The 27,574-nt window shown below is 38.2% G+C and overlaps 1 protein-coding gene across 1 annotated transcript in view; it reads right to left on the reverse strand.

Moving 5' to 3' along the window:
• Positions 1-27,574, reverse strand: part of LOC127860275 (uncharacterized) — a 271,820-nt gene that overhangs the window by 67,446 nt on the left and 176,800 nt on the right. The window contains exons 8-9 of the mRNA XM_052398273.1: positions 24,610-24,702; positions 16,058-16,129 (exon numbers count right to left, since the gene is read on the reverse strand). Coding sequence (XP_052254233.1) covers positions 16,058-16,129; positions 24,610-24,702 — 165 coding nt within the window. The remainder of the gene's footprint in view (positions 1-16,057; positions 16,130-24,609; positions 24,703-27,574) is intronic.

Consider the following 27,574-nt stretch of genomic DNA (forward strand, 5'->3'; position numbering starts at 1 on the left):
GTCAGTGTTGACTGTTTATCTAAGCCGATAACATGAACGATTAAACCTTTGTTATGTTTTCACACCAGCCATTTTCCTTTGTCTCGATGACCGGTTCTGGCCGGTGTTAATGCTGACTGCGTATCAATTTTTGGTGTCGAATAATACAGTGAAGTATTGCCAACAGTCTATGGGTTAAAGAGTTTACTATCTGGGACGTTAAGTGACAAATTTGATTGCCGATTTTATTGCAGAAACAATGCACCGACGCGACAAACATTTTCTCAGTGTTTTCAAGGGTGTAAAAAATAAACTATTAATTGGTATCATGTAGCGAAATCTGTTCATTAAAAAATGCAATTGTTATTATGCTAATTAGTTTGTGTTAGCAAATTTTCCAATCAGGCATGTTTATTTAGTTTTCAATCAAGGTGTTTTATTTATTTCCCTATGTACCATAATTGATTCAGATATATATACCGGTAAGCTGACATGCAGAAATTAAAATGTCAAAACGGAAAGTATTAACGTTAAATGAGAAAATTCGGGTATTGGAAGTGTCGAAGAATAAAAGTGCACGTACATTTAATCGCGAATGAGTTTGGAGTCCGAAAAACCCATTCTCCGTGCACACCATTTACATTGTATGTAGAATTAGAGAGAACAAATACAACTTATTTAAAGTAAAAAATTGTTTTATTCATTTTATTTATATGTAGATTCATTTGATTACAAAAGCTGAAAGCACTGTGTCAAAAGGAGATAGTCCTTTATCTGGATTTAAAATCAAAGGTCCGCATTCATCCCAAATGGCCTTTTTTTAATTTAAAGACCATTTTATTAAGAGACCACTTTTGGTTACTCCCTTTAGTGGTCTCTAAATACAAGATTGACTCTATGTTCAGTTAATGGAAATTTCAAACGGCCATAACTCTGTGAAAAATCATCCGACCAGAACATCTCCTCTTGGTAGTGAAGCTTCCCATAAAGTTTCATTGAATTCCGGTCATTAGTTGCTGAGAAATAGCCCGGACAAAAATTGTGCACGGACGGACGGATGGATGAACACACGGACAGACAAAGCGGCAACTATATAATTTTTTGGGGGGAGCATAATAAAAATAAATATTTGTGTTTTTTAACCATGTTTGAAAAAAACAAGAGATGTGTTTGTCAGAAACACAATGCCCCCTATTGCGCCGCTTTTAAATTTTTTATTGTTTTTTCTTTTTACCTTTGACCTTGAAGGATGACCTTGACCTTGAACTTCCACCACTCAAAATGTGCAGCTTTATGAGAAGGCCGCTTTGAAATATTATTGTTTTGACCTTTGACCTTGAAGGATGACCTTGACCTTGAAGGATGACCTTGACCTTGAACTTCCACCACTCAAAATGTGCAGCTTCATGATAACGCCGCTTTGAAATTATTATTTTTTTGACCTTTGACCTTGAAGGATGACCTTGACCTTGAAGAATGACCTTGACCTTCCACCACTTAAAATGTGCAGCTTCATGAGAACGCCGCTTTGAATTTTTATTTTAAAAAATGACCTTTGACCTTGAAGGATGACCTTGACCTGAAAGGATGACCTTGACATTCCACCACTCAAAATGCGCAGCTTCATGATAATGCCGCTTTTAAATTTTTAATTTGTTTTTTAACCTTTGACCTTGAAGGATGACCTTGACCTTGAAGGATGACCTTGAACTTCCACCACTCAAAATGTGCAGCTTCATGATACCGCTTTGAATTTTATTTTTATTTTTTTACCTTGAAGGATGACCTTGACCTTGAACTTCCACAACTCAAAATGTGCAGCTTCATGAGATACACATGCATGCCAAATATCAAGTTGCTATCTTCAATATTGAAAAACTTATGGCAAATGTTAAAGTTTTTGGACGGACAGACGCCATATATTTGAATTTGACCTTGAAGGATGACCTTCACCTTCACCTTTCACCACTCAAAATGTTCAGCTACATGAGATACACATGCATGCCAAATATCAAGTTGCTATCTTCAATATTGAAAAAGTTATGGCCAATGTTAAAGTTTTCGGACGGACAGACACCATAAATTTGACCTTGAAGGATGACCTTGACCTTTCACCACTCAAAATGAGCAGCTCCATGAGATACACATGCATGACAAATATCAAGTTGCTATCTTCAATAATGCAAAAGTTATTGCAAAACTTTAACCAAGGTTAAAGTTTTGGGACACACATACAATGAATGAATGAATGAATGAATGACAGACAGACAGACAGGCCAAAAAAAATATGCCCCCGATCTTTCGATACGGGGGCATAAAAGCATTTTTTCACGATACAAAGGGCCATGACCTTGGCCCCTTGGATTAAGGGTGTTGAATGTGAAGCACCCCCAGATGATAGAGAACAACTATAGCACGTTTTATGGCTCGGCTCATGTACCGTCTTTATCCTAAAAAACGCGCCCGGGCGCGATGCAAATCACAAAGGGGGCGCGTATATTTCACCCCCCTTTAGGTATTATAAGAGCTGACACCTAAAACAAATTTTTCTAGTAAAATTCATTTTAATTAGTAATTACTTACCTGATATCATATGCTTACTTATTCCGATAGGATTGTAATTTATCCGGAATTTTTCGTCCGAGGAATCCCACACTTTTCAGAAACCCGTCAGGTAGGACAGAGCGGTCACATAGTGCCGTGTAGCCGCACAACAAAAACGGGACATTACCCAGAATCCACTCTTATTCCAATAAAAAAATGAAATATTAGACGAAGAGCGGGGTGGGAGGTGGGACTTACCGATATCAGGTAAGTAATTACTAATTAAAATGAATTTTACTAGAAAAATTTGTTTTAATAGCTTAATTACGTTACCTGATATCATATGCTGAATTTGCAGCTGAGGCGGGAAGGTTCGCGAAAAACTCCCCATCACAGCGGAACCCATATCTCGGGTTCTCAGCTAATCTTCGTTATTAAGGTATTAACTTAATTCACGGATAAGCGTAATATACCTATGCCGTAGAAGATACTACCGTTTGTGCAACCACAAGGGGGCCCAACAAATACAAGTTGTCCTGTTGGCACTCCAGAGAACGAAGATAAAAAGATGAAAAAGTATTCTGATTCCTCCAGAAAGCAGCTTGAAGCACGTCAGAGAGTGGGGTATGATTAATATATGCCCACGAAGCCGACATTGCTCGTAATTCATGCGGTCTAATTATCCCCACGCTTTTTGAAAAAAAGGTGGGGATATTGTGGTTATCTCCGCCGTCCGTCCGTCCGTCTGTCCGTCCGTCCTGGCCACTATCTCCTCCTACACTAAAAGCACTAGAACCTTGAAACTTACACACATGGTAGCTATGAGCATATGTGCGACCCTGCACTATTTGGAATTTTGATCTGACCCCTGGGTCAAAAGTTATAGCGGTTGGGGTGGGGCCGCATCAGAAATTATCACTCATTTTTTTAGGTTATTTTACATTTACTTCTTTATTTCTACACCGATTCACTTCAAATTGATACTGGACCTCTCTTATGACAATACGGTCAATCTCAACCATGCATGGCCCCATTCCCAACCCTGGGGCGCCCCGCCCACATAGGCCACACCCACCAAAAATTTCCATTTACTATAATTTTTTCATTTCTACACGGATTCACTTCAAATTGATACTGAACTTTTGTTATGACATTAGGGTCAATCTCAACTATGCATGGCCCCAATCCCAACCCTGGGGCGCCCGCCCACATAGGCCACACCCACCAAAAAATTCCATTTACTATAATTTTTTCATTTCTACACGGATTCACTTCAAATTGATACTGAACTTCTCTTATGACATTAGGGTCAATCTCAACTATGCATGGCCCCATAACCAACCCTGGGGCCCCGCCCACATAGACCACACCCACCCAAAATTGCCTTTACTATAATTTCTTCATTTCTACACTGTTTCACTTCAAATTGATATTGAACTTCTCTAATGACAATACAGTCAATCTCAACTATGCATGGCCCCATTACCAACCCTGGGGCGCCCCGCCCACATAGACCACACCCACCCAAAATTGCCTTTTACTATAATTTCTTTATTTCTACACCGATTCACTTCAAATTGATACTGAACCTCTCTTATGACAATACGGTCAATCTCAACTATGCATGGCCCCATTACCAACCCTGAGGCCCCGCCCACATAGACCACACCCGCCCAAAATTGCCTTTTACTATAATTTCTTCATTTCTACACCGATTCACTTCAAATTGATACTGAACTTCTCTTATGACAATACGGTCAATCTCAACTATGCATGGCACAATTACCAACCCTGGGGCGCCCTGCCCACATATGTCACACCCACCCAAAATTGCCTTTTACTATAACTTCTTCATTTCTACACCAATTCACTTCTAATTGATGATGAACTTCTCTTATGACAATACGGTCAATCTCAGCTATGCATGGCCCCATTACCAACCCTGGGGCACACCTAGGTCAAACATTCGGCGTGGGGATATGCGTCGGCCTCTGCCGCGCCATTTCTAGTCTTAAAAAGGGATGAATCCCTTGAAGAAAGAGAAGAGTAAGCCCTTTTTATAGTCGAGGCTACCTAACGGGAAATAGAAGCCGCAGACACATCGCCCCCCCCTTTTAAGGGAATGAAGAGTCTCTTGCGAGAACCTCGAATAGACTTAACTCTACAAAGATAGAACTTCAAAGACCTGACAGGGCAGAGGAGTCTATCTTCATCTTCATTACCACAAGTTCTACAAAAGACTTGGGACCTTGAAGGGTTTAGAAGCCATAGAGGGGAGTTGATTTTTAGCAAGGAATCCTGGCTGACACAACAAGGTGACAGAGCCATCGGTTGAATCAAAACGAAGATGGCTTTCTTCGATAGAAAGAGCATGAATTTCACTTCTACGTTTGGATGAAGCCATGGTAAGAAGGAAAAAGGTCTTCCAGGTTAGGAACTGTAAAGAAGCCTGATTAAGGGGTTCATAGGGAGCTTTAATAAGCGATCCAAGAACACAAGCCAAATCCCATTTGGGGGTAAGAGAACGAGACACAGGACGTTTAAGTTCCATGGCTCAGATCAGTTCCGAAATGGCTGGGTCAGCACAGACTTGTGATGACTTACGAAAAGCCAAGGTATGCGAAAGCACAGATCTGTATCCTTTGATGGAGCTAAGAGAAAGTTTCTTATCATCAAAGAGATAGATTAGAAAATCCTCTATGCGTCTAGCAGAGAGGGATTGAGGGGATCAATTTTCCCTCGAACACACCAATTAGAGAAGAGTTTCCAGCGAGCATCATAGACTGCTCTGGTGGACTTTCTCCTTGCAGAGGCAACGAGCGTTGAAGCCCTGACAGAAAAGCGTTTCTTCTGCAGGGATTGCCTTATAACGTCCAGACGTGTAAGTGGAACATGTCTGGATCCATGTGAAGTCTCCCTCTCTAAGATAGGAGTTCTGACCTGTGCTGGAGTTCCCTGGGAAATTCGCACAGGAGACCGAGAAGGTCGTTGAACCAGGATCTCCTGGGCCACCAAGGGGCTATCAGGAGGATCCGGCAAGAGCTCACCCTGATTTTCCCTAAGATTTGGGGAATTAGAATGGGTGGGGGATAAGCGTAAGCATCCAGTTGATCCCAATCGAACGAAAGAGCGTCTACCGCCCACGCTGCTGGTTTGTACACTGGACTCACATACAGAGGAAGTCTGTGGTTGTCTCTGGTCGCAAACAGGTCGACCAGTGGATAACCGAATGTGAGGAATATCTGATTGGCCACTTCCTGATGAAGTGTCCACTCCGATGGAAGTAACTGGTGTTTGCCAGACAAACCGTCCGCCAGGGCGTTGAGACGACCTGGTATGTGTTTGGACAAGAGAGAGACGTTTAGGCTCTTGCAAAGAACAAGTAATTTCATTGTTTCCAGATACAGGGAGTGAGAGTGTGTCCCGCCCTGTTTTTGGATGTAAGCCACGACTGATGTGTTGTCTGTCGATACCATCACACAGGAGTCCCGAAGATGTGATTGGAATTGAGAAACAGCTAGAAAGACTGCTCGCATTTCGAGATTGTTTATGTGCAGGAGAGACTCCTGAGGAGACCACAATCCTGATAATGTCAGGCTGCGGGGTTTCAGGTGAGCGCCCCAACCTTCCATGCTCGCATCCGTTATGAGATGTAAAGACGGTTGCGGGGGAAGAAGCGGTACTCCTGCCAACAGGGTCTCCTCGTCTAGCCACCATTGAAGGTGGGGGACTAAGGACGGAAGGATGGGAATCTGTGTAAGCAGGTTGTCTGGAGACCATTTCCATCGAGCTGAGAGATAGTGCTGATGAGGACGTAGGAAGAGACGTCCCAACTGCACGAAGTCTGCTACAGAGCTCAGGATACCGTTGAGTGAGAGGAAATCTTGAGCTGTGATATGAGATTGGGACAGCACCCATCTGACCTTCAAAAGGAGGTCTGATATACGTTGCGGTGAGACCCTGACCCGATTGATGTGGGTCAGAAAATTCATTCCCACGAATATGAAATCCCGAGAGGGCATGAGGTCTGACTTGGCTACATTGAGAAGGAGTCCTAAAGACAGGAGCTCCTTCCAAGAGAACTCTAGGTGTAGCAGAAGCAGTTGACGATCGAGCTGGTGTAAGAGCCAATCGTCGAAATACTGAAGCAGTTGAACCCCGTGTAATCGGAGGTGTGCGCTCACTGCGGCCATGAGTTTGGTGAAAACTCGTGGAGCCGAGGCCAATCCAAAGGGCATCGCCCGAAACTGGTAGACCTGGCCTCGAAAGGAGAAGCGCAGGTACTTCCGGTAGTTGGGATGGATAGGAACATGGAAGTATGCATCTTCCAGGTCCAAGGAAACCCCCAATTGCATGGGTTTGATGGAGCGCCGAATGAAGGCAGGAGTCTCCATCTTGAAAGTAGGTTTGACTAGAAACGTGTTGAACACTTTTAAGTCTATGACTGGTCTCCAGGAGCCGCTTTTCTTTTGAACAAGGAAAAGGCGACTGTAAAATCCTGGAGAACAAGGGTCGTGAACCCTTTCTACCGCCTGTTTTTCCAGGAGTCCGAGAATGGAGTCTGGAAGTTGTGGATGCGGAGATACCAGATCTATTGGGACGCGAGAGAGTGGGGGCCTTTTTTCGAATTGAAAAGTGAGGCCTTGTGTGACAAGAGAATGAAACCACGCGTCCGAAGTTATTTGGAGCCATCGATTTGCGAAGTGCATAAGTCTGGCCCCGACTGGTACCTTCGGCATCAGAGGTTGTGGCGGTAGAAAGGGGTATGACCTAGGGCTGACCTTTAGGAGGTCCACCCTTGCCGGAAGAAGGATTAAATGACTTCTTGTCCGCATTGGGTTTGCCCTTACTCCAATTTTGTTTTACAGAAGGCTTCCTATAGGAAGTTGTTCTGTTCTGAAAAGGAGGCTTATTTGTGGGCTGACGTGAAGCAGACGGACGCTTAGTAGGGAAACTGTCCCTTTTAGCGTTCTTGGCCTGTGGGGCTCCTGGGGGCTTAGAAGCAGGGTGCTTAAAAACCACAGGGCGCTGGCCAGAGTTGCTCCTAGCTAAGGAGGCATGTATCTGATCTTCAGGATCAGCAGTAAGTGCCGACTGTATCCTCCCTCTGAAAAGAGACTCTGCTGTTAGTGGAGCAGTTCGAAGGGAGTTTACGCCTGTTTCCAAAAGGAAATTATTGGGCAAGGAAGAGAGGATGAGGTCTCTCCAAAGCCTTAACATCTCAGACATAGACGACCCAGCATTGTGAGATAAACACTGCGTAGTACGTGAAAGATGTATCAACAAGGCCCGGAGCTCCTCTGGAATTGAATCAGAGAGCTCCCAAACCAAGTCTAAGGCTGTGGCTGCCATGAGATCTAGCTGGTTAGCCAGACCTATGGAACGGCGTTCTCTCAGCTCCCAATTTTCCAACAGGGAAAGAGGGACTGATGTATGGGTAGATGATGAAGGCATTGTAAGTGACAGCTTACTAATGTCAGCATCAGGAACCGGAAGTTTGGAAAGGTCCAAACCGGTAGCAGGGTCGGGTACCGGGGCCTTATAACTTTTCCCGCCGTCCATCTGTTTAGGCTCCGTCAGCTCCTTAGGGGCTTTCCATGGAGATGGTGAAGGCTTATTGGCTGGTTCAAGTGACTGGAAAACAGCCATTGTGGAAGAGCCAATAGGAAGGCGTAGATCCACTCGGGAAGTAGCCTTACTTATCCTGCCGGGCTCTCGTCTGCGTGCTACCTGTTCTGTAACGGTAACCGCAGATCCTGTGAGAGACAAGGAAGGGCGGGGGCAGAAGTCCTCATCTAAGGTATTGAACATAAGTTCGTATACCTGATTGATGGAGGCCAAATAATAAAGTTCGGCCTCATTAGACTTCCAACCCGCCTCAATCGAACCATCTGCGGGAGCATTGGATTGATTGAAACCGGTGGATATAGGAGAAGGAATAATAGATTCATTCGCTTCTATCATGAGAGAATCGTTTTCCGGCACCATCAAAGATATAGCTGGTGAGTTAGGTCTCTCAGAGATCAAGTCAGCAGACTCACTTTGAATACCAGAGGTCGCTGGTAAAGGATCAGTCAAAAAAGGGACAAAGATTCCCGGCGACTGTTGGATCCACAAAGTATTGGGATTTGATGGTGTAGCGGCAGCCCGGGGTATACTTCTATGCAATGTGGAAGAGAACCGTGGGGCTGAAAACACAGCCAAAGTGGTTAGATTAACCCCTGTACCTTGAGCCTGATATGTATGCAAACTAGTGTTTGAATACAAATTATGCTCAGTGGTTGTAGGAACGGCTGAAGTGTGTGTTGAGGCCAAAATAGAGGCCAAAATAGTTGACCGGTGACCGGTTGACCGGTAATAGCATGACCGGTGACCGGACCGGACCGGTGACGTCTCTGGACCGGTCAACTGGTTTTTCCGGATGAACGGACCGGGCAAATTTTGTCCGGTGTCGTCACGGGGTAGGGACCGATGCCTGGCAGCTACTGGTGGCATATGGTCAAGATCGTGTGGTGAAAAGTCCCGACACACGGAACTTTTCCTAGGTTGATCTGATGCCGAGTCATTCAACTGGTCATTCCCGATGAACGGACCGGGCAAATTTTGTCCGGTGTCGTCACGGGGTAGGGACCGATGCCCGGCAGCTACTGGTGGAGTATGGTCAAGATCGTGTGGTGAAAAGTCCTGACACACGGAACTTTCCCTACTTTGATCTGAACTATTCTTGTTGCGTCCACGACTCTTGAAGGGTTGACGCTTGATGGCCCAGGTATCTGCAGACCAATGCTCACAGAAAGGGCAGCAGTTATCCTGGGTATATCCTGCACACGACAGGCAGCTACCATGGTTGTCCCATGCTGCCCTTATGTGTCCACATGAGCCATGTGTTTGAGGCATATTTTGCCTTGAACAAACAAACAAATACACAAAACAATACAGAAATACACGGATATATATACGGAGAATGTTTTAACGCAATACAAAAACTTCTCTTTTCTGTTAAACAGAAGAATCCAGCGAAACAGAAGCAACAATTAAGTTAATAACAAAATGTCGGCCTTTGTATATCGCCATCCGGAATAAGAGTGAATTCTGGGTAATGTCCCGTTTTGGTTGTGCGGCTACACGGCACTATGTGACCGCTCTGTCCTACCTGACGGGTTTCTGAAAAGTGTGGGATTCCTTGGACGAAAAATTCAGGATAAATTACGATCCTATCGGAATAAGTAAGCATATGATATCAGGTAACATAATTAAGCTATTAAAATGTGTTTACCGGTATATGCGAAAAGTTCCAAGTTCATTGAGCAATCTTAAACATATCACAATTAGTTTTACCAAAATACTACACCCCATTATCATTCTGTTTCTGCCTCGGCATCGATCCGCCGAATGACGCCTCGTTGTGACACACGGCGATTTGCCGAGGAGAAATATGTACAAATATTGATTGTATACTATAACAAATGTTAAATAATTTTCAAATTAGAAAATAAAAGAATTTCAAATTAACGAATATAAGAAACAGATACAGATAATACCCTGTTTAATATTCTTATTTATATGCAATTGTTTAAACATTTCGTCAGCTTATCTGCATACTTCATACAGTTACTATTGGATGTCATCTGTCAAAACAATGATTTAATTAGGTAGGTAAGTAACCATATTGAAGAAATTTACACAGTTAAATCTCGGAAACGAGACTTGCCTTAAACATCGAAAAAAACGATATCTATTTGCATAACATCGAGTAGCTAAAATACACAGACTTCACAAATATAAATAATGTTGACCATTTGAATAAAATCAAATGTTGGTTTATTTTTTAAATGATTACTTTCACTTCTTACCGATTGTCAGAAAATGAATTGTGTACATGTGCATCTAAATTTAATTTTACACATTGCTTCTGGTGATGTACGCGTGTTCATTGGGAGTACCGCCGTCCCGATTTGGCTGCTATTTAAGTTGTTTATTGGTCGTTGCAGACGAATATGAACTGTACACGACACTTGTGTGCAGTAACACCTCCTGTACGTCGATAATCCAAACTGAGTAGGATAATTCAAACTGAAGAAACAAATGGCAACAGAAATAAAGACTTCAGTCATTTATTTCTAAGAACACGTTTATTTATGTTTACTTGTGACATGACAAACGTTTCTTTTTTATAAAATGTTATTTGCCGGATACAATGCGATAATAAACCCATAACAATTAAAAACAATTACGTCAAAATAAAATGAATATGTTTGAAAAAGTAAAAAGTAAATGAAATTGTCGAAAGGTTAAGGCCAAAAACAATTGTAATCAAAGGTTTTTAATGTTTTAATGCTTGGACTTCAATGTATTTACCTTTCATGTATGTATGTTAAGAAAAGTATTGGCGTAAATGCTCGAAAACGCAATATATTTGTATTTGTTTGGGACAAAAATATACAAATTGGATAATGACCTAACTAGTGTATGGATAATTCTAAACTAACATCAAGAAGTCGATGGATAATGACCAAACTGCCAGATGTCTTTATGTCAGTTTGGATTTATCCATAAAGTTTAATACCCGTCCTGCAAACACATGATTTTAACACAGAAACACACTAGGTGTTAAAAGGAAAATGTTAAAGGACATTCCTGATATAATTTGGCATATCTCTGTTACAGTTTCGTTTGCTCTTTTGTCAATTGACGTGTAAATAATTCAACACATAGGTCGCATTTCATGTAAAATTTGCATTTTTCGAACACAAATTTATCGTTTTTTACTAGAAAACTATTAAATCATTGCAAAATTCAAAACGCCTGTGTGTGTCAGACATTTACTATCACATATGTAAAAAAATTACCTCATTGTAGTTACTAAATTAGCAGAAATGATAAAATAGTCATCTACCTTTCAGTTTCAGTTTTGGCCAACATTTTTTTCTTCAGTTTGAATTATCCAACTGAGTTTGGATTATCGACGTACAGGGGGTGAGTAAGTATACAATACGATAATGGTTTCAATAATGAAGGAACTGAAACAGCGTAATGGTAATGATACAGCGTGTTTGAATTTTATTTTATTAAGAGGAAATGTCAATGCCAAGTAATTTGCGAGATACCCCAGTAATTTAGTCAAAAATCACAACGAAGCTTTTAATGGAAATTACAATTACTTATCTCAATGTTGTACCCGCTATGAAATGTTTATTCACGAATAAATACACCCACGCCAATTTTCGCACGCTTTTTATCAGAACAAAGAAATTCATTTAATTCACGTGCACTATGTATATATGGCTAGAATTTGTAGCCGAAAAAATAGCTGTACACGACGAGTGCAAACCATGTCAGGTCACCTGGTGATTTACGCATGTTGGAATACAACTGTTCTGATTGGGCGCTTATTTCATCAAATCTTTAAATAGAAGCATATGCCGAAAATGAGCAATTTTATCGTCAATATTAATCAGAATTTGCTTTTAAATATGGAAATCGGGCATATGCGGGATTATCAAGTAATGGATAAAGACAGGAGAAGTTGCATGTATGCGATTGAGTCAGTTGAAACGTATGTATCGGGGAATAGAGAGACTCGGGATGATACGATTATTACAATCAGTTATGAGTTCTTTACGGCTTCAAACTGTTAATTGATTTATCAAACACAAAATTTTCACTCCTCCAGGTGCAGTATCCTACAGCTAGGTGCAAACACGGTTTTGTTTTATACGTGGCGTTTAAAAAGACAGAAAAAACTGTCACGGTGTGAAATACATGTTGAAATTTGAAAACAACAACGCTAACAATCCCATATTGTTCTATAGACAAATTAATTTTATTTTTCGTGGAGGGGATGGGCTTTGATAGTTTATGTCCGAACCTAGTTAATCTACATTTAATAAACTTTATGATTTGGAACTTGTAATCAGTTTCAGGTATATTATAGTTAATAAGAGTGTTCGCGGAGTGTCACATCACCAACAAGTTAAATTTTCCTCGGCATCTTGCCGAGGCGTGTCTCGGCGAACAGTTGGGAACAGACGCGGCGACTTGGCAACCAGACGGTCGATGCCGAGTAGACTGGCGAAAACTTGATGTCGTCGAACTCCGCGGATCACGGAAATTGTTGGTTTTGCGTGAGCTGTACAGTACTTTGTTGATAAAAAAAACAAGGGCTGTTTGTAAAACATGCATGCCCCCCATATGGGCTGTCAGTTGTAGTGGCAGCCATTGTGTGAATACGTTTTTTGTCACTGTTACCTTGACCTTTGACCTAATGTAACATATCATCCGGAAATTATTGTACTTTTTCCAGTCACTGTGACCTTGACCTTTGACCTAGTGACCTGAAAATCAATAGGGGTCATCTGCCAGTCATGATCAATGTACCTATGAAGTTTCATGATCCTAGGCGTAAGCATTCTTGAGTTATCATCCAGAAACCATTTTACTATTTCGAGTCACTGTGACCTTAACCTTCGACCTTGTGACCTAACAAGAGCTGTCAGAGGACAGCGCGCTCGACTATTCGAATGCTTGACAGTATAACATAAGCCATCATGGGGAAATTGTTCATATTCAATAATTTATTAGACGATCTTTCGAAAATAAAAAAGGAAAAAAAAAAATTGGGGGGGGGGGAAGGGTGAGAGGGTGGTATAATGTGGGGTGTGGTAATTTTTAGATGTTTTTAAAAAAAAATGGCGGGGATGGGGGGTAGGGGGGAGTGAGAGGGGGGTATAATGTGGGGTGTGGTAATTTATTTTTAAGTTCTTTTAAAAAAAAAATAATTTTTTTTGGGGGGGGGGGTGGTTGGGGGGGTAGGGGGGTGAGAGGGGGGTATAATGTGGGGTGTGGTAATTTATAAGATGTTTGAAAAAAAAATGTTTTTTTTGGGGTGGGGGGGTGGGGGGGGGGTAAGGAGGGGGTGAGAGGGGGGTATAATGTGGGGTGTGGTAATTTATTAGATGTTTAAAAAAAAATTCTTTTTTTTGGGAGGGGGGGTGGGGGGGTAGGGGGGAGTGAGGGGGTATAATGTGGGGTGGGGTAATTTATAAGATGTTTAAAAAAAAATTGGGGGGGGGGGGTGGGGGGCCAGGGGGGAGTGAGAGGGGGGTATAATGTGGGATGGGGTAATTTATTAGATGTTTAAAAAAAAAAAATTTTTTGGGGGGGGTGGGGGGGTAGGGGGGTTGGGGTGAGAGGGGGATATGTGGGGGTGTGGTAATTTAATAGATGATGTTTAAAAAAATGGGGGGATGAGGTTTGGGGGGGGGGAAATATAGGTTGGGGTGATGTTGGTAAACAAGTATACACAATATAAAAGCAGTATGTCAAGGGACAATGAAAAAAATTACAAATGATCTCACACTGACATGAACAAATATCCTCTATTTATTAAACATGAAATTTAAACTTATTGCATTTGTTTCCCCTGTATATAAGAAAGATATAATAGTGTATTACCTCCCTTGTCCTGCTTATATTTATATTAATCAACAAAATTAAACATTAACACAATATTTAATATACAAAATATACAAAAAAATCTCATATTCTGATAATATTTTTACTGATCCACTTTGTTTTACTCATGATGATGTTTCATTGGACTGATAATTATAGGTTTAGGATTACAGACAAGTTGCTTCAGTTATATTGTTCAGAGTTCGCCCTGTTGGCCGCGTATGCATTCTTATGTTATCATCCAAAAACCATTTTACTATTTCGGGTCACCGTGACCTTGACCTTTGACCTAGTGACCTCAAAATCAACAGGGATTATCTGCGAGTCATGATCAATGTACGTATGAAGTTTCATGATCCTAGGCCCAAGCGTTCTTGAGTTATCATCCGGAAACCACCTGGTGGACGGACAGACAGACAGACCGACATGTGCAAAGCAATATACCCCCTCTTCTTTGAAGGGGGGCATAATAAAATGCATTTACTTTACCCCTTAGCAGCCGAGAAATAGGGGGGCTATTATTTTAATCACTCCTTCATTTTATTTGACGATAGGGGCGCATTTATTAGGGCGGGAGCGTTTATTAGGATAAAGACAGTATTAATGGAGATAAAGCTCTGAACTTATATTAAAAAGCATGTTTTCAAGATACAAAGGGCCACATATCCTTTATTAACAGAGGGTGTACAATGCCATTTGGCTTGCATCATCCTCTTGTCCATATATATATTCATACCAAGTTTCAATGATATTGGCCAAAGCACTTCCAAGATATTGCTCCTTACACAAAAGTGCCGGCCGGACGGACAGAAAGACAGACAGACAACGCCAAAACAATATCCCTCCACCTAGTTACTTGACATTTGCATTGTTTCAGCAAATTTAAGACTTGGTTAATGCTTCCCATTTTTTTGTTTTTTTGTGTGTTTTTGTGACAAATTCATCAGTAACATAGAGGATATTTGTTGGATTCGGTGGATTATCTATTTTAATTCACGAGTGATCATAGAAAATAATATTTTCACAAGGGGCGCAGACACAAGTGAATATGTATATTTTCTATGATCACAAGTGAATTCAAATGGATATTCCACCGAATCCAACAAATTTTCTTTTTATTTTTTGCACAGTTTATATACATTGTTAAAGAGTTTAACTAAAGAATTTCGCTGGGATAATGACATCATTTTGCCAAAAAATGATGTCATTTCACAGTAAAACATTGAAAATTATCGATAATTTTCACTGTATGAAACAGTGAAATTATTAGTTTTAATTCACTGACATTTCTCTATAAAACACCGGTAAGCATAAAATAAAAGTTTATAATACTTTTGACTCACACGTTCAGTTTGGGACTTATACATTTTAAGTCTTAGTCCTAGGACTCGCATATGTTCAATTGTGAAAAAAATCACTGCTATTAGGACAATTAAATTGTTTCAGCTATTTTATACTTTCAAAAAACATTCAAAAAAATGTCAATCAATTAAATGAAAAGAACTGGAACACTCCAAAATAAGTCAATTGTTTGACATTTGAAATGCTTAATGATGTTATCAATTTCAAATTTTTCATAAACCAAACTGTATTTTTAGTACCATCCTGATGAAATAATATCTAGATTGAGTCCTTGTGACATCTAGAGTTGTTACAAGTGTTTTTCTAACATTTCACCAATTAACCTAGTTTTGGATCATACTTGACCAAAATATGAGCTTGGCCTAGATATTCATTTGGGGCAAGTTACATCATGATCGGGTAAAAAAATGCCCTCTAGAGCGGTAATGAGTTAAAAGTTGATTACGCATGATGCACAATGCACTATAGCAAACGCCAGACACACTCACTTAAATCTACTCAAACTCTTGGTAATCATGCATTACAATCTGGTGATTTTCAATATTTCAAAGAAATTGATTATCAGTGTAAAGATTCAACCAACATTTTTTAGTTATTTGTACCCACCTGTTTTTAAACACTAGCAAAGTTCATCAATAACAACAGAGACTGATAATGGACAGGCACAACAAACATTCAAAGCTGAAGATTTTGTGTAATTAATGAATAAAATACGTACTACAACAATGCAGTTTTCGCAGAGAATTTCCATAACGTTTCAGTTTTTCCGCAAATGTTCCAGGCTTTGGCTCTAAAACAATAAAAATAAAAATATTATTTTTTAGACAACTACATTTTAAAAATAGCACTGACATAATTTACTATGGGAATTAAATGTACATGCTATGATACAACAAGTATTGCAGAAGGATATAATTCATATCGCTATGCATTTTGTACGAAAGGATTTCAAATAAATATAGGTTTCAGGTTGATTTTTTTGCATATAAATGTCTAATAATAAATACAATTACTTTTATGTACTGATTACATTATTTTGTTTTTGAAATAACAAATTCGTTTAATGTTAGGCCTAAAAAAATCATGTTCGTTTCAGGTTACCCGGCCCACCGTATCAGTTTACCTCTGACTGCAATTTTTTTATTTTTTTTTTAAATTCGAAAAAAAACGCGTTTTTGCGAGTGAGTTGCGAGTCCCCTAAGATTCTCGCGATTAAGTTACGAGACAATTACAATTTTTGGAGAATGGGTGTGGTATTTAAACAGAGCTTCTCGTTTTTTTACAGTCATTCAGTTGTTAGGGCTTTGTATGAATAACAGGTAAATTGTTTATAATAAAAAATGGCAAGAAAAGGTCAGTGGGAAGATAAGTAAGAATACAATCCCAGAGAAAGCACAGAAAGTCCTCCGAAAGGAGAACTCCGCCTCCTATGGATTTTGAAGATCTAGGTGCCGCTCGCCTTCTCCTTCTTATTGTACCTCTTGCCATCAACACTTGGTATTGATGTTCAAGCTCTAGTGCAAATACTACAGCTACTCTTCGTCGAACTTCCATTTTTTATTTGGCGCCAAAAAAGGAACGGAGGCCTTCTTACACATGTACATGTACACAGAAGAATTTAGGTTACATTGTAAAGAATGATCAATATCAATAGATATTAGCGCCTAATTCATGGGTGCGTTCGGTTAGGTCCTAGCTTAGTCATGACCAATCTGCATCTTTCGTAGTACAGTTGCAGTAGATTCTTACACATCGTAGTGAAGTCGCGACCCTATTTGCAAGACTTCAACCGAAACCCACGATTTGTCGTAAGTCAATCGTACCAGTGTCATAACTGAATCGTAGACTGTCACGAGTCTTCCGCGATTTAATAAATGAAATAATTCGTAGCGAATCAATCGTGGGCTTGTTTTCCTAGTGGAATTGGGCCATTAAATGCATTTGTTAAAATTGGAATAACAAACAAGAGGGCCATGATGGCCCTGAATCGCTCACCTGACTTACCAAATACAATCCCAACCCAGTTTTCATCAAGATAAACATTCTGACCATATGTCATAAAGATTGGATGAAAACTGTGACCTCTAATGTCTACACAAGGTTTTTCTAATAATTGACCTATAGACCTAGTTTTTGACCCCAGGTGACCCAAATACAATCCCAACATAGATTTCATCCAGATAAACGTTCTGATCAAATTTTATAAAGATTGGATGAAAACTGTGACCTCTATTGTCTACACAAGGTTTTTCTATTTTTTGACCTAGTGACCTAGTTTTTGACCTCAGATGACCAAAATACACTCCCAACCCAGATTTCATCAAGACAAACATTCTGACCAAATTTCATTGAGATTGGATGAAAACTGTGACCTCTATTGTCTACACAAGGTTTTATATTATTTGACCTAGTGACCTAGTTTTTGACCCAAGATGACCAAAATACAATCCCAACCCAGATTTCATCAAGATAAACATTCTGATTTAATTTCATAAAGATAGGATGAAAACTGTGTCCTCTATTGTCTATAAAAGGTTTTTCTATTATTTCACCTTGCAGGCTTTTTCCGCTCCATTTTGGGAAAACGCCACACTGGAATTTTGGGAATTTCGCGTCGTGAAAACCCCCATTTTGGGAAAAAAATTAATCGCAAAATTGGCTCAATTGGGAAAAATTATCGCATGTAAATTATTTAAAACAGTGTTTCTTATATTTCAAAGAAGCCGTTAACTGGTAAATAACGACTATTTTGATAACTTATTATTAAAATTTTACAAAATATTATGAACATGTGTGATTAGTGCAGGTTTTTTAATCTGAATTTGGGGAAAAGGCTTGGCCTTTTTGAGGTAAAAAAATCGCGGGAAGCGCCGGATTTTGAGGAAAAAAAGTTAAGTCTTAAATAATCATTAACATATTTTACAGTTCTTAAAACAAATTCAAGGCAACAGATAATTTAATTATGCAATACTTTCTATTTTCTACACCAGATCAGGTCAACTTATATATTTAAAGGGAAAAAAAAAAAAAAAAATGTTTTTTTTTTTGTTTTTTTTTAATTGGGAATTTTTTTTTCAATTGGGAAAAAAACAACCAGATTTGCATTGGGAATGGGGCCGAATTTCGGACCCGTGGCATAGGGCGGAAAAAGCCTGCCTTGTGACCTAGTTTTTGACCTAGTGACCTAGTTTTTGACCCCAGATGACCCAAATAAAATCCAAACCCAGATTTTATCAAGATAAACATTCTGACCAAATTTCATAAAGATTGGATAAAAACTGTGACCTCCACTGTCTACACAAATTGTTGACGGTTTTTCTATTATTTGACCTTGTGACCTAGTTTTTTACCTCAGATGACCCAAATACAATCCCAACCCAGATTTCATCAAGATAAACATTCTGACCAAATTTCATAAAGATTTGATGAAAACTGCGACCTCTATTGTCTACACAAGGTTTTTCTATTATTTGACCTAGTTTTTGACAAAGTGACCTTGTTTTTGACCCCAGAGACCCAAATACATTCCCGAGCCAGATTTCATCAAGATAAGCATTCTGACCAAATTTCATAAAGATTGGATGAAACTGCGACCTCTATTGTCAACACAAGGTTTTTCTATTATTTGACCTAGTTTTGACCTAGTGACCTAGTTTTTGACCCCAGATGACCCAAATACAATCCCAACCCAGATTTCATCAAGATAAACATTCTGATCAAATTTCATAAACATTGGATGAAAACTGTTACCTCTACTGTCTACACAAGGTTTTTCTATTATTTGACCTAGTTTTTGACCCTAGATGACCAAAATACAATGCCAACCCAGATTTCATCAAGATAAACATTCTGACCAAATTTCATAAACATTGGATGAAAACTGTGACCTCTACTGTCTACACAAACAAATTGTTGATGATTTTTCAATTATTTGACCTAGTGACCTAGTTTTTGACTCCAGATGATCCAAATACAATTCCAACCCAGATTTCATCAAGATAAACATTCTGACCAAATTTCATAAAGATTGGATGAAAACTGTGACCTCTATTGTCAACACTGACTAATGGGATTGTTTACCCTGAGGACTTCGGTTATAAACCATTGCCCGAGCACACTGCTTAACATAAAACTCTGCATAAAAAAGCCGAAAACGGCCATAAAATGGACAGCCCGATTTTACTGGGCTGTACCATTGATATAAATAGTAAACTTTGCAGTGTTGGTGCGGTGCGTTAATAAAAATCTATTGGTTTAAAAATATCTAACCTTTATAAGAAGCGTTAAAAAGACGCAGTACTTTACAATGCCTAACGCTGTTAAAAAGCGGCGTTTTTATTGGTTAATGCACTTATAAAACGATGGCGCTGATTGGCCGAAATTTCTTATTAAGGATTGCAAGTAGGTCAATCCGTTTTATAAATAGATTTTCCCACGGCTGACGTTGTACTTTAAGAAAAAGTAAACAATAATAGTTTATATGGAAAAAATATAAATGAAAGAAAAAGATGATAAATACAAAAGAACTTGGACTTGTTTTATAGTTATAAATTACTATGTTTATGTTATGTTACTGTGCTTATTATTAATCATTATCATTAATATGATGTTGTTATTGTATGTTATTGTTTGTTTTGTTTTTTAAGGAGGAGAGAGAGAAAGAATAGCCCAATTTTTATAAGTACAGATGGTGAAAACACACCTACTGTTGTATGTGGCATCATCATTACCAGACCCACTGTTCAGTATATACTGCAATGGGTTTGTTGGAGTCTTTAGACTTTGTGATCTGTGTTTTAAATGTTAGAGTCCAAATAGGACTATTTTAATATAAGTCTTATAGAAAAAGGGATACACAGATGTGTAATATGTTTGAGTAATAATACTTGAGGGTTTTCCAGATCACAAAGTGGTTGAACATTGCCACAATATGTTTACATAAATAGTCAAGTACCATTTTTATGTGTATATTTGAAGTTTAAACTAAATGCCACACAACAAGGTCTAATCATTGGAGAGATATATTTATATCTATGAATATTAATTAATAGGGATGCCAGAGCCTGATTTAACAGCTCTCAAATGTAAAGTGAAGTTGCATGTGTACATGCAGTTATATGAAAAGGAAAGGAAAAAAAAAGACAATATATGATAGCACATAGGGAGTATAACTCTCAATTATATATTAATGTTGCAATTGAGTATTGAGTTGTTAAAAAAGTAATGAGTACAAGTTTATGTATGTGGCTCAATGTTGAACACTTGCAGACAGGGAATATAGCCGTAATGCTCCAACATAAGACCCTGTCTGTATGGAACTTAAGGAGGATTGGGCTATGGAGAAGAGAGGTCCCCCCAGAGTGGCATTAAAACAATATTTAAAAGTGGGTTTAGTAAAAAAACCTTATATGTTAAGGGCAATAACTTACGTGTCTCCCAACGGTCACCTTCATAGGGCCACATAAAAATTAGGGTTAAGACAATGTGCTTTACAGTTAAAAATGAGACAAAAACAGCTAAATGTGTACAAAAAGGTACATTATTTACAATATGTACAGAACTATATGCATTTATATATTTAAAATACATGTTGCCACCCTGGAGGGTTGAAAGAAGGAGAGATTTTTGGAAGTGTAGGCCGATGTGGGTGGGGGAAAAGAAGAGCCAGCAGAGGTGGTGTCACTCAGTTGTACTAAGGGAGGTAATTGTGGTGATGGAGTCTACAATGGTTGTTTCCCCTGGACCAGAGGGAGTGCACGGTAAATGAAAAATAGTTTGTATACTATTGAAGGAAAATTGATAATGGTAAGATGTAAAATGGTAAAAAGACCAAATATTACCTAGATGCATTAAAATAAACCCAAAAAGCTCTAATCTAACCAATATTATTAATATATTAGTGATAACAATGGAGGAAATAATACTAAAGTACCTTGTATGGTATGCAAAATGACAATTAAACAGAAAAACCGAGGCAATTTGCTATATAAAATAGCAATTTAATATAAAAATAAGGATATTTGCTATAAAAGTAGCAATTATAACATGAATTAATGCAATACAAAGTAAAATGGTTGCTATGGTGTAGGAATAGCAATATTGAGATAAAAATTAAGGCAATTTGCTATATAAAATAGCAGTTTTTCACAAAAATAAGGAAATTGCTACACAAATTAGCAGTTATTATTGTCAACACAAGGTTTTTTCTATTATTTGACCTATAATGTGACCTAGTTTTTGACCTAGTGACCTAGTTTTTGACCCCAGATGATTAAATACAATCCCAACCCAGTATTCATCAAGATTAACATTCTGACCAAATTTCATAAAGATTGGATGAAAACTGTAAAATAGCGAACACCATGCTCAATGTTTAAAACCCACTAAGAGACTCTGAGACCTAGTTTTTGACCCGGCATGGCCTATGTTCAAACTTGACCTACACATCCTCTAGATACAACTTCTGACCAAGTGTGGTGAAGATCGGATGAAAACTACTTGAATTAGAGAGCGGACACCATGCTAAATTTTTAAAACGCTTTAAGTGACCCAATGACCTAGTTTTTGACCCGGCATGACCCATACTTAAACTTGACCTAGACATAATCTAGATACAACATCTGACCAAGTTTGGTGAAGCTCGGATGACAACTACTTGAATTAGAGAGCGGACACCATGCTCAATGTTTAAAACGCACTAAGTGACCCTGTGACCTAGTTTTTGACGCTGCATGACCCATATTTGAACTTGACCTAGACATCATCTAGATACAACATCTGACCAAGTTTGGTGAAGATCATATGAAAACAACTTGAATTAGAGAGCGGACACTCAATAAGGACCGACAGACCGTCTGACAGACAAGCTCTCTCCTATATACCCCCTAAACTTCGTTTGTGGGGGTATAATTATTATTCCATGTAAGTATTTTCCAATGTGTATAATTAAATTTGTAACAATATTTTTTATTGTTCACATTAAGTTAACAAAGCCACAAAAAACAGTTCTTATGTATTTTGTGTAAATCCTTTGTACAGTATTTTATCATGTAAAGTGCGCAGTTTTTTACCTCAAAGTTTTTGATGTGTGTTATACATCGAAACAAAGCTATCCATGCTGCTAACTTGCGCAACATTCATAACGTAATTGTAAATAAGCATAATTGCCGCCAAAAGCTGTTATCGAAACAACTAAAAGCCGTTAACGGTAGGTACTTTGAACAGGGTCACAACAGTTTTTGACAAAAAATTATGTTCGAATGAAATATGCACAAATGTCTTCGTCTGTGTTTGTGAGCATTCAACTGTTTATGTTGGACTGTTGTCAACATAATGTATAGCTGGTAAAGGTAGGCATGAACAAGGTCTTTTTAGCATGTAACAGTTGGTTAGCACAGGGACTTTTTGTTGTTTTCCAGTTTGGTCCAGATTTTTCATTGTACATCACATTCACCCCTGTATAGTGCAAAAAACAATAATCTCACTTGTCCAACATAAAGATGAACAGTTTTACGTAAATACTGGCCTATCGTACCTACTGTATTCCTGAAGATAAAGCATAAAACACTTGTTTTTAATTTAAACAAAAAGTTTCCACTTTCAACAAAAATGAATGCACTTCAATGTTTTAAACCAAATCAAATGATCTACGAGTGAGTTTTCTTCCATGCGCTGTGAAGTTTTTATTCAACTTTTTAAATACCATGCAAGTTTATTTTACACACAAAAAAAAAATTAATGCCCAGGCTTTCCCCAAGGAAGAATGACATAATCTACATCAAGTTCTATTTTCGCATGATATTAATCAGAACAAAGGAACCAAAATACTGTAATAAGGTACCAAATACATGAGGACTGTTCATTTGTGGCTGAAATATTACAAAAACCTCAGAAAAAATATAGTGCTATGCAACCCATGCTCCTTATCATGATAATGCTTCCTTTGTTGAATACAAAATTAAGCTTCCCAGTGACACGGATGATTTGATTGCACAATAGTAAAGTGGCGACCTTTTTTTTTTGGTCTGATTTGCAAGGGCTTTTTTGGAGTGAAATCATTAACGCTGTATCTACAGTGCTAATGTCGCTGATTGATCAGTATTTATCTGTGACATGTAGAGTTATTGTACACCTTTATGTGGAACACGTGTATTCAGCTGCCTGCGTGTTGATTGGCTAATATGATTACCGATAAGAATTTGATTGACAGCTGGCATTTTTAGTTAAAAGCAAATTCAATGGAAACTGTTGTCAAAGGTGACACACGCAATGTTAATCTGTTAATCTATGATGTTTGGCAAGTGAGGTTATTGTTTGTCGCATAACACAAGCGTGAATGTGGTGATCAATGAAGGCCCAAAATAGGGACCAAACTTGATTTAATTCTGAATGTTGGGTTATAAATAACATTTCAGTTCGTGAAAATTCTGTGGGATCCACAGCTGACTTGCGATATAAGACTTTAAAATTGGAAATGCAAGTTAAGACTAGTTTAATATGGGATTTTAATAACAAAACAATAAATAATATTATTTATATTCATTCTTAATTTAATGGATTTTTTTTTTGGCTGAAAATTTGAAGATGCCTGCAATATTCAAACGAACTCCTTTTGGGACTTCTACTTGTTCCTTTTGGACTCATACTTTTTCGAAGTAAGGAGTCCTAAGACTCTTGTTTTAAGATCCTAACGAGGCCCCTGTTATTATACAATTTACACAACATTGGACAAAATATATTTTCAAAGATTGGGGTCGGCAGAGGGAGGTGGGTAACGTGTGGTGAAACTTTCTGATACTTCTATCAGATTTCCACATTCAAAATGTGTTCCCAGATTAAAAAATTGAGCTTGGAATTTAACTTATTGTAACTCATTGTAGTTTTTAACTACAGAGTTATCAATCATGTATAAAAAATTGCACAGGACTGCTTCCTGGCTTCTAACTTCTTAATGCTACATGCCAAGTAACAAATGCTAATTGACAAATGCACTTTAAATAATTAAGTGTCAATTTTGTATCAGTCTGGTGTTAAATTGAAATGCAAGAACAAAATTTAACAACAGGGCCATGGGCAGTGAGGAACTCTGAGAAGATGAACTTCAGAATAAAAAAAAGTACTTTATTTAGTTTCCATGAACATTTTTATTTACAAACTCAGCTGAGATATCATTAGAACAAAGGTTCTGTCATGTTTCATGAGGCTTTGACTTAAATAGTGACTTCTAGACTTCTAGGTATTAAAAAGCTTTTTCTTTAAATATTATATTACCTGCGAAGCAACAGTAAATGATTAAACATATCTTCAGGATTGCAGTTATCCCACTCTGAACCAATGATACTATAGCTATAACTGCACACTTATCTGAAACAAAAGAATGCTTATTTAAAATAACTGTTATCATATGGTGAGACAACCCCCCCCCCCTTCGAACATTATCCATAAATAACAACAGGGCCATAATGATACAAAGAGGTCCTGATATACAAACCTCGTTTTTCTTCACCACTTGCGACTGGAACGGGTCAAAATTATATTGGGAATATGAGCATTGTTTTCATTCTAACTCGGCTATTTATGGATTATAATGAAATTTCATAAAGCATGTACAAATAATAAGTTCCATTTAATAAACTTAAAAAAAGATAAACTGTTCAACATCTAGTTTTCTTTACTCATTTACTAGCATTATGCCACAACAATTGTACATGTCAATTTTCCTTCCTCAGACCGAACCAAGATTTGTGTTAGCAGACTGGGCCCTATATGAAACATCGTAATCAACATCTGACAAAGGAATGCTGGACTGAATATTTGATAAACCTTATTAAAAGCATTTAATTTATCAATCTGTGACATTGATACATGTGTATTTCTGTAAATAATTCAGTAGCTATTTATAAGGCTGCACTTCTGATAAGTATTTAACTCAATTTTTACTTTGAGTTGTGACTAGCCATGATTCAAAAAAATACCTTACATTTTTATCAGGTTTCCTGTCTAAAGCACAACGAAGTATTCTGATACCTGGAACTACACAATACCTTCATCAAATCTTACTGCGGTAACTTCTTCTGTCAGTTAACAATCACTTATTTGAGATTCAATCAATTGTTGTTGGTGCAAAACAAGTGCAAATATCGCCGATTTTTTCCTGTTGTGATTTTTCACCTTAAAATTGTGAAAAATGGTCTCATTGGGAATGAAACCGTTTTCCATGCCAACTTAATATAGAAGAAGAACACAAAATGGTCATTATAGTGCAAAGTGGTCATGAATTAGTACAAACGGGTCATGATAGTACAAAGTGAGCATAATAGTACAAATTGATCATATTAGTACAAAGTGGTCATGTCAGTACAAAGTGGCCATTAAAGTACAAAGTGATCAAGTCAGTACAAAGTGGCCATTAACGTATTAAGTGGTCATGTTAGTACAAAGTGGCCATTAAAGCAGTGATATTTTTACAAATTTTCTCATCTGAGCGTCATGAGACTTGCAAATCTTTTAGTACCCAAATGGAAAGAATGAGTCCAAATATTAAATGATATTATTTTTTGAGAAATTTCAATGCATTTTTGGGACTCAGATAATTCGAAACTTTGCATTCCCAGAGGTTTTTGTGAGTACAGGACGCAGGTCATGTCAGTACAAAGTGGCCATTAAAGTACAAAGTGATCATGTCAGTACAAAGTGGCCATTAAAGTACAAAGTGATCATGTCAGTACAAAGTGGCCATTAAAGTACAAAGTGATCATGTCAGTACAAAGTGGCCATAAAAGTACAAAGTGATCAAGTCAGTACAAAGTGGCCATTAACGTATTTAATAGTCATGTCAGTACAAAGTGGCCATTAAAGTACAAAGTGATCATGTCAGTACAAAGTGGACATTAAAGTACAAAGTGATCACGTCAGTACAAAGTGGCCATTAATGTACAAAGTGGTCATGTCAGTACAAAGTGGCCATTAAAGTACAAAGTGATCATGTCAGTACAAAGTGGCCATTAAAGTACAAAGTGATCATGTCAGTACAAAGTGGCAATTAAAGTACAAAGTGATCATGTCAGTACAAAGTGGCCATACAAGTACAAAGTGATCATGTTAGTACAAAGAGGCCATTAACGTATTTAGTGGTCATTTCAGTACAAAGTGGTCATTAAAGTACAAAGTGATCATGTCAGTACAAAGTGGCCATTAAAGTACAAAGAGATCATGTCAGTACACAGTGGCCATTTAAGTACAAAGTGATCACGTCTGTACAAAGTGGCCATAAAAGTACAAAGTGATCATGTCAGAACAAAGTGGCCATTAATGTATTAAATGGTCATGTCAGTACAAAGTGGCCATTAAAGTACAAAGTAATCATGTCAGTACAAAGTGGACATTAAAGTACAAAGTGATCATGTCATTACAAAGTGGCCATTAAAGTACAAAGTGGTCATGTCAGTACAAAGTGGCCATAAAAGTACAAAGTGATCAAGTCAGTACGAAGTGGCCATTAACGTATTAAGTGGTCATGTCAGTACAAAGTGGCCATTAAAGCAGTGATATTTTTACAAATTTTCTCATCTGAGCGTCATGAGACTTGCAAATCTTTTAGTACCCAAATTGAAAGAATGAGTCCAAATATTAAATGATATTATTTTTTGAGAAATTTCAATGCATTTTTGGGACTCAGATAATTCGAAACTTTGCATTCCCAGAGGTTTTTGTGAGTACAGGACCCAGGACTCGCAGGTAAAAAAATCACTGCATTAAAGTATAAAGTGATCATGTCAGTACAAAGTGGCCATAAAAGTACAAAGTGATCATGTCAGTACAAAGTGGCCATAAAAGTACAAAATGATCATGTCAGTACAAATTGGTCATTAACATATCAAGTAGTTATTTCAGTACAAAGTGGAATCTAAGGTACAAAGTGATCACGTCAGTACAAAGTGGCCATTAAAGAACAAAGTGATCATGTCAGTACAAAGTGGCCATTAAAGTACAAAGTGGTCATGTCAGTACAAAGTGGCCATAAATGTACAAAGTGATCATGTCAGTACAAAGTGGCCATTAACGTATTAAGTGGTCATGTCAGTACAAAGTTGCCATTAATGTACAAAGTGATCATGTCAGTACAAAGTGGCCATTAAAGTACAAAGTGATCATGTCAGTACAAAGTCCCCATTAACGTATTAAGTGATCATGTCAGTACAAAAAGGCCATCAAAGTACAAAGTGATCATGTCAGT

Source organism: Dreissena polymorpha, chromosome 15 (assembly GCF_020536995.1).
Source record: "Dreissena polymorpha isolate Duluth1 chromosome 15, UMN_Dpol_1.0, whole genome shotgun sequence".
Taxonomy (NCBI): domain Eukaryota; kingdom Metazoa; phylum Mollusca; class Bivalvia; order Myida; family Dreissenidae; genus Dreissena; species Dreissena polymorpha.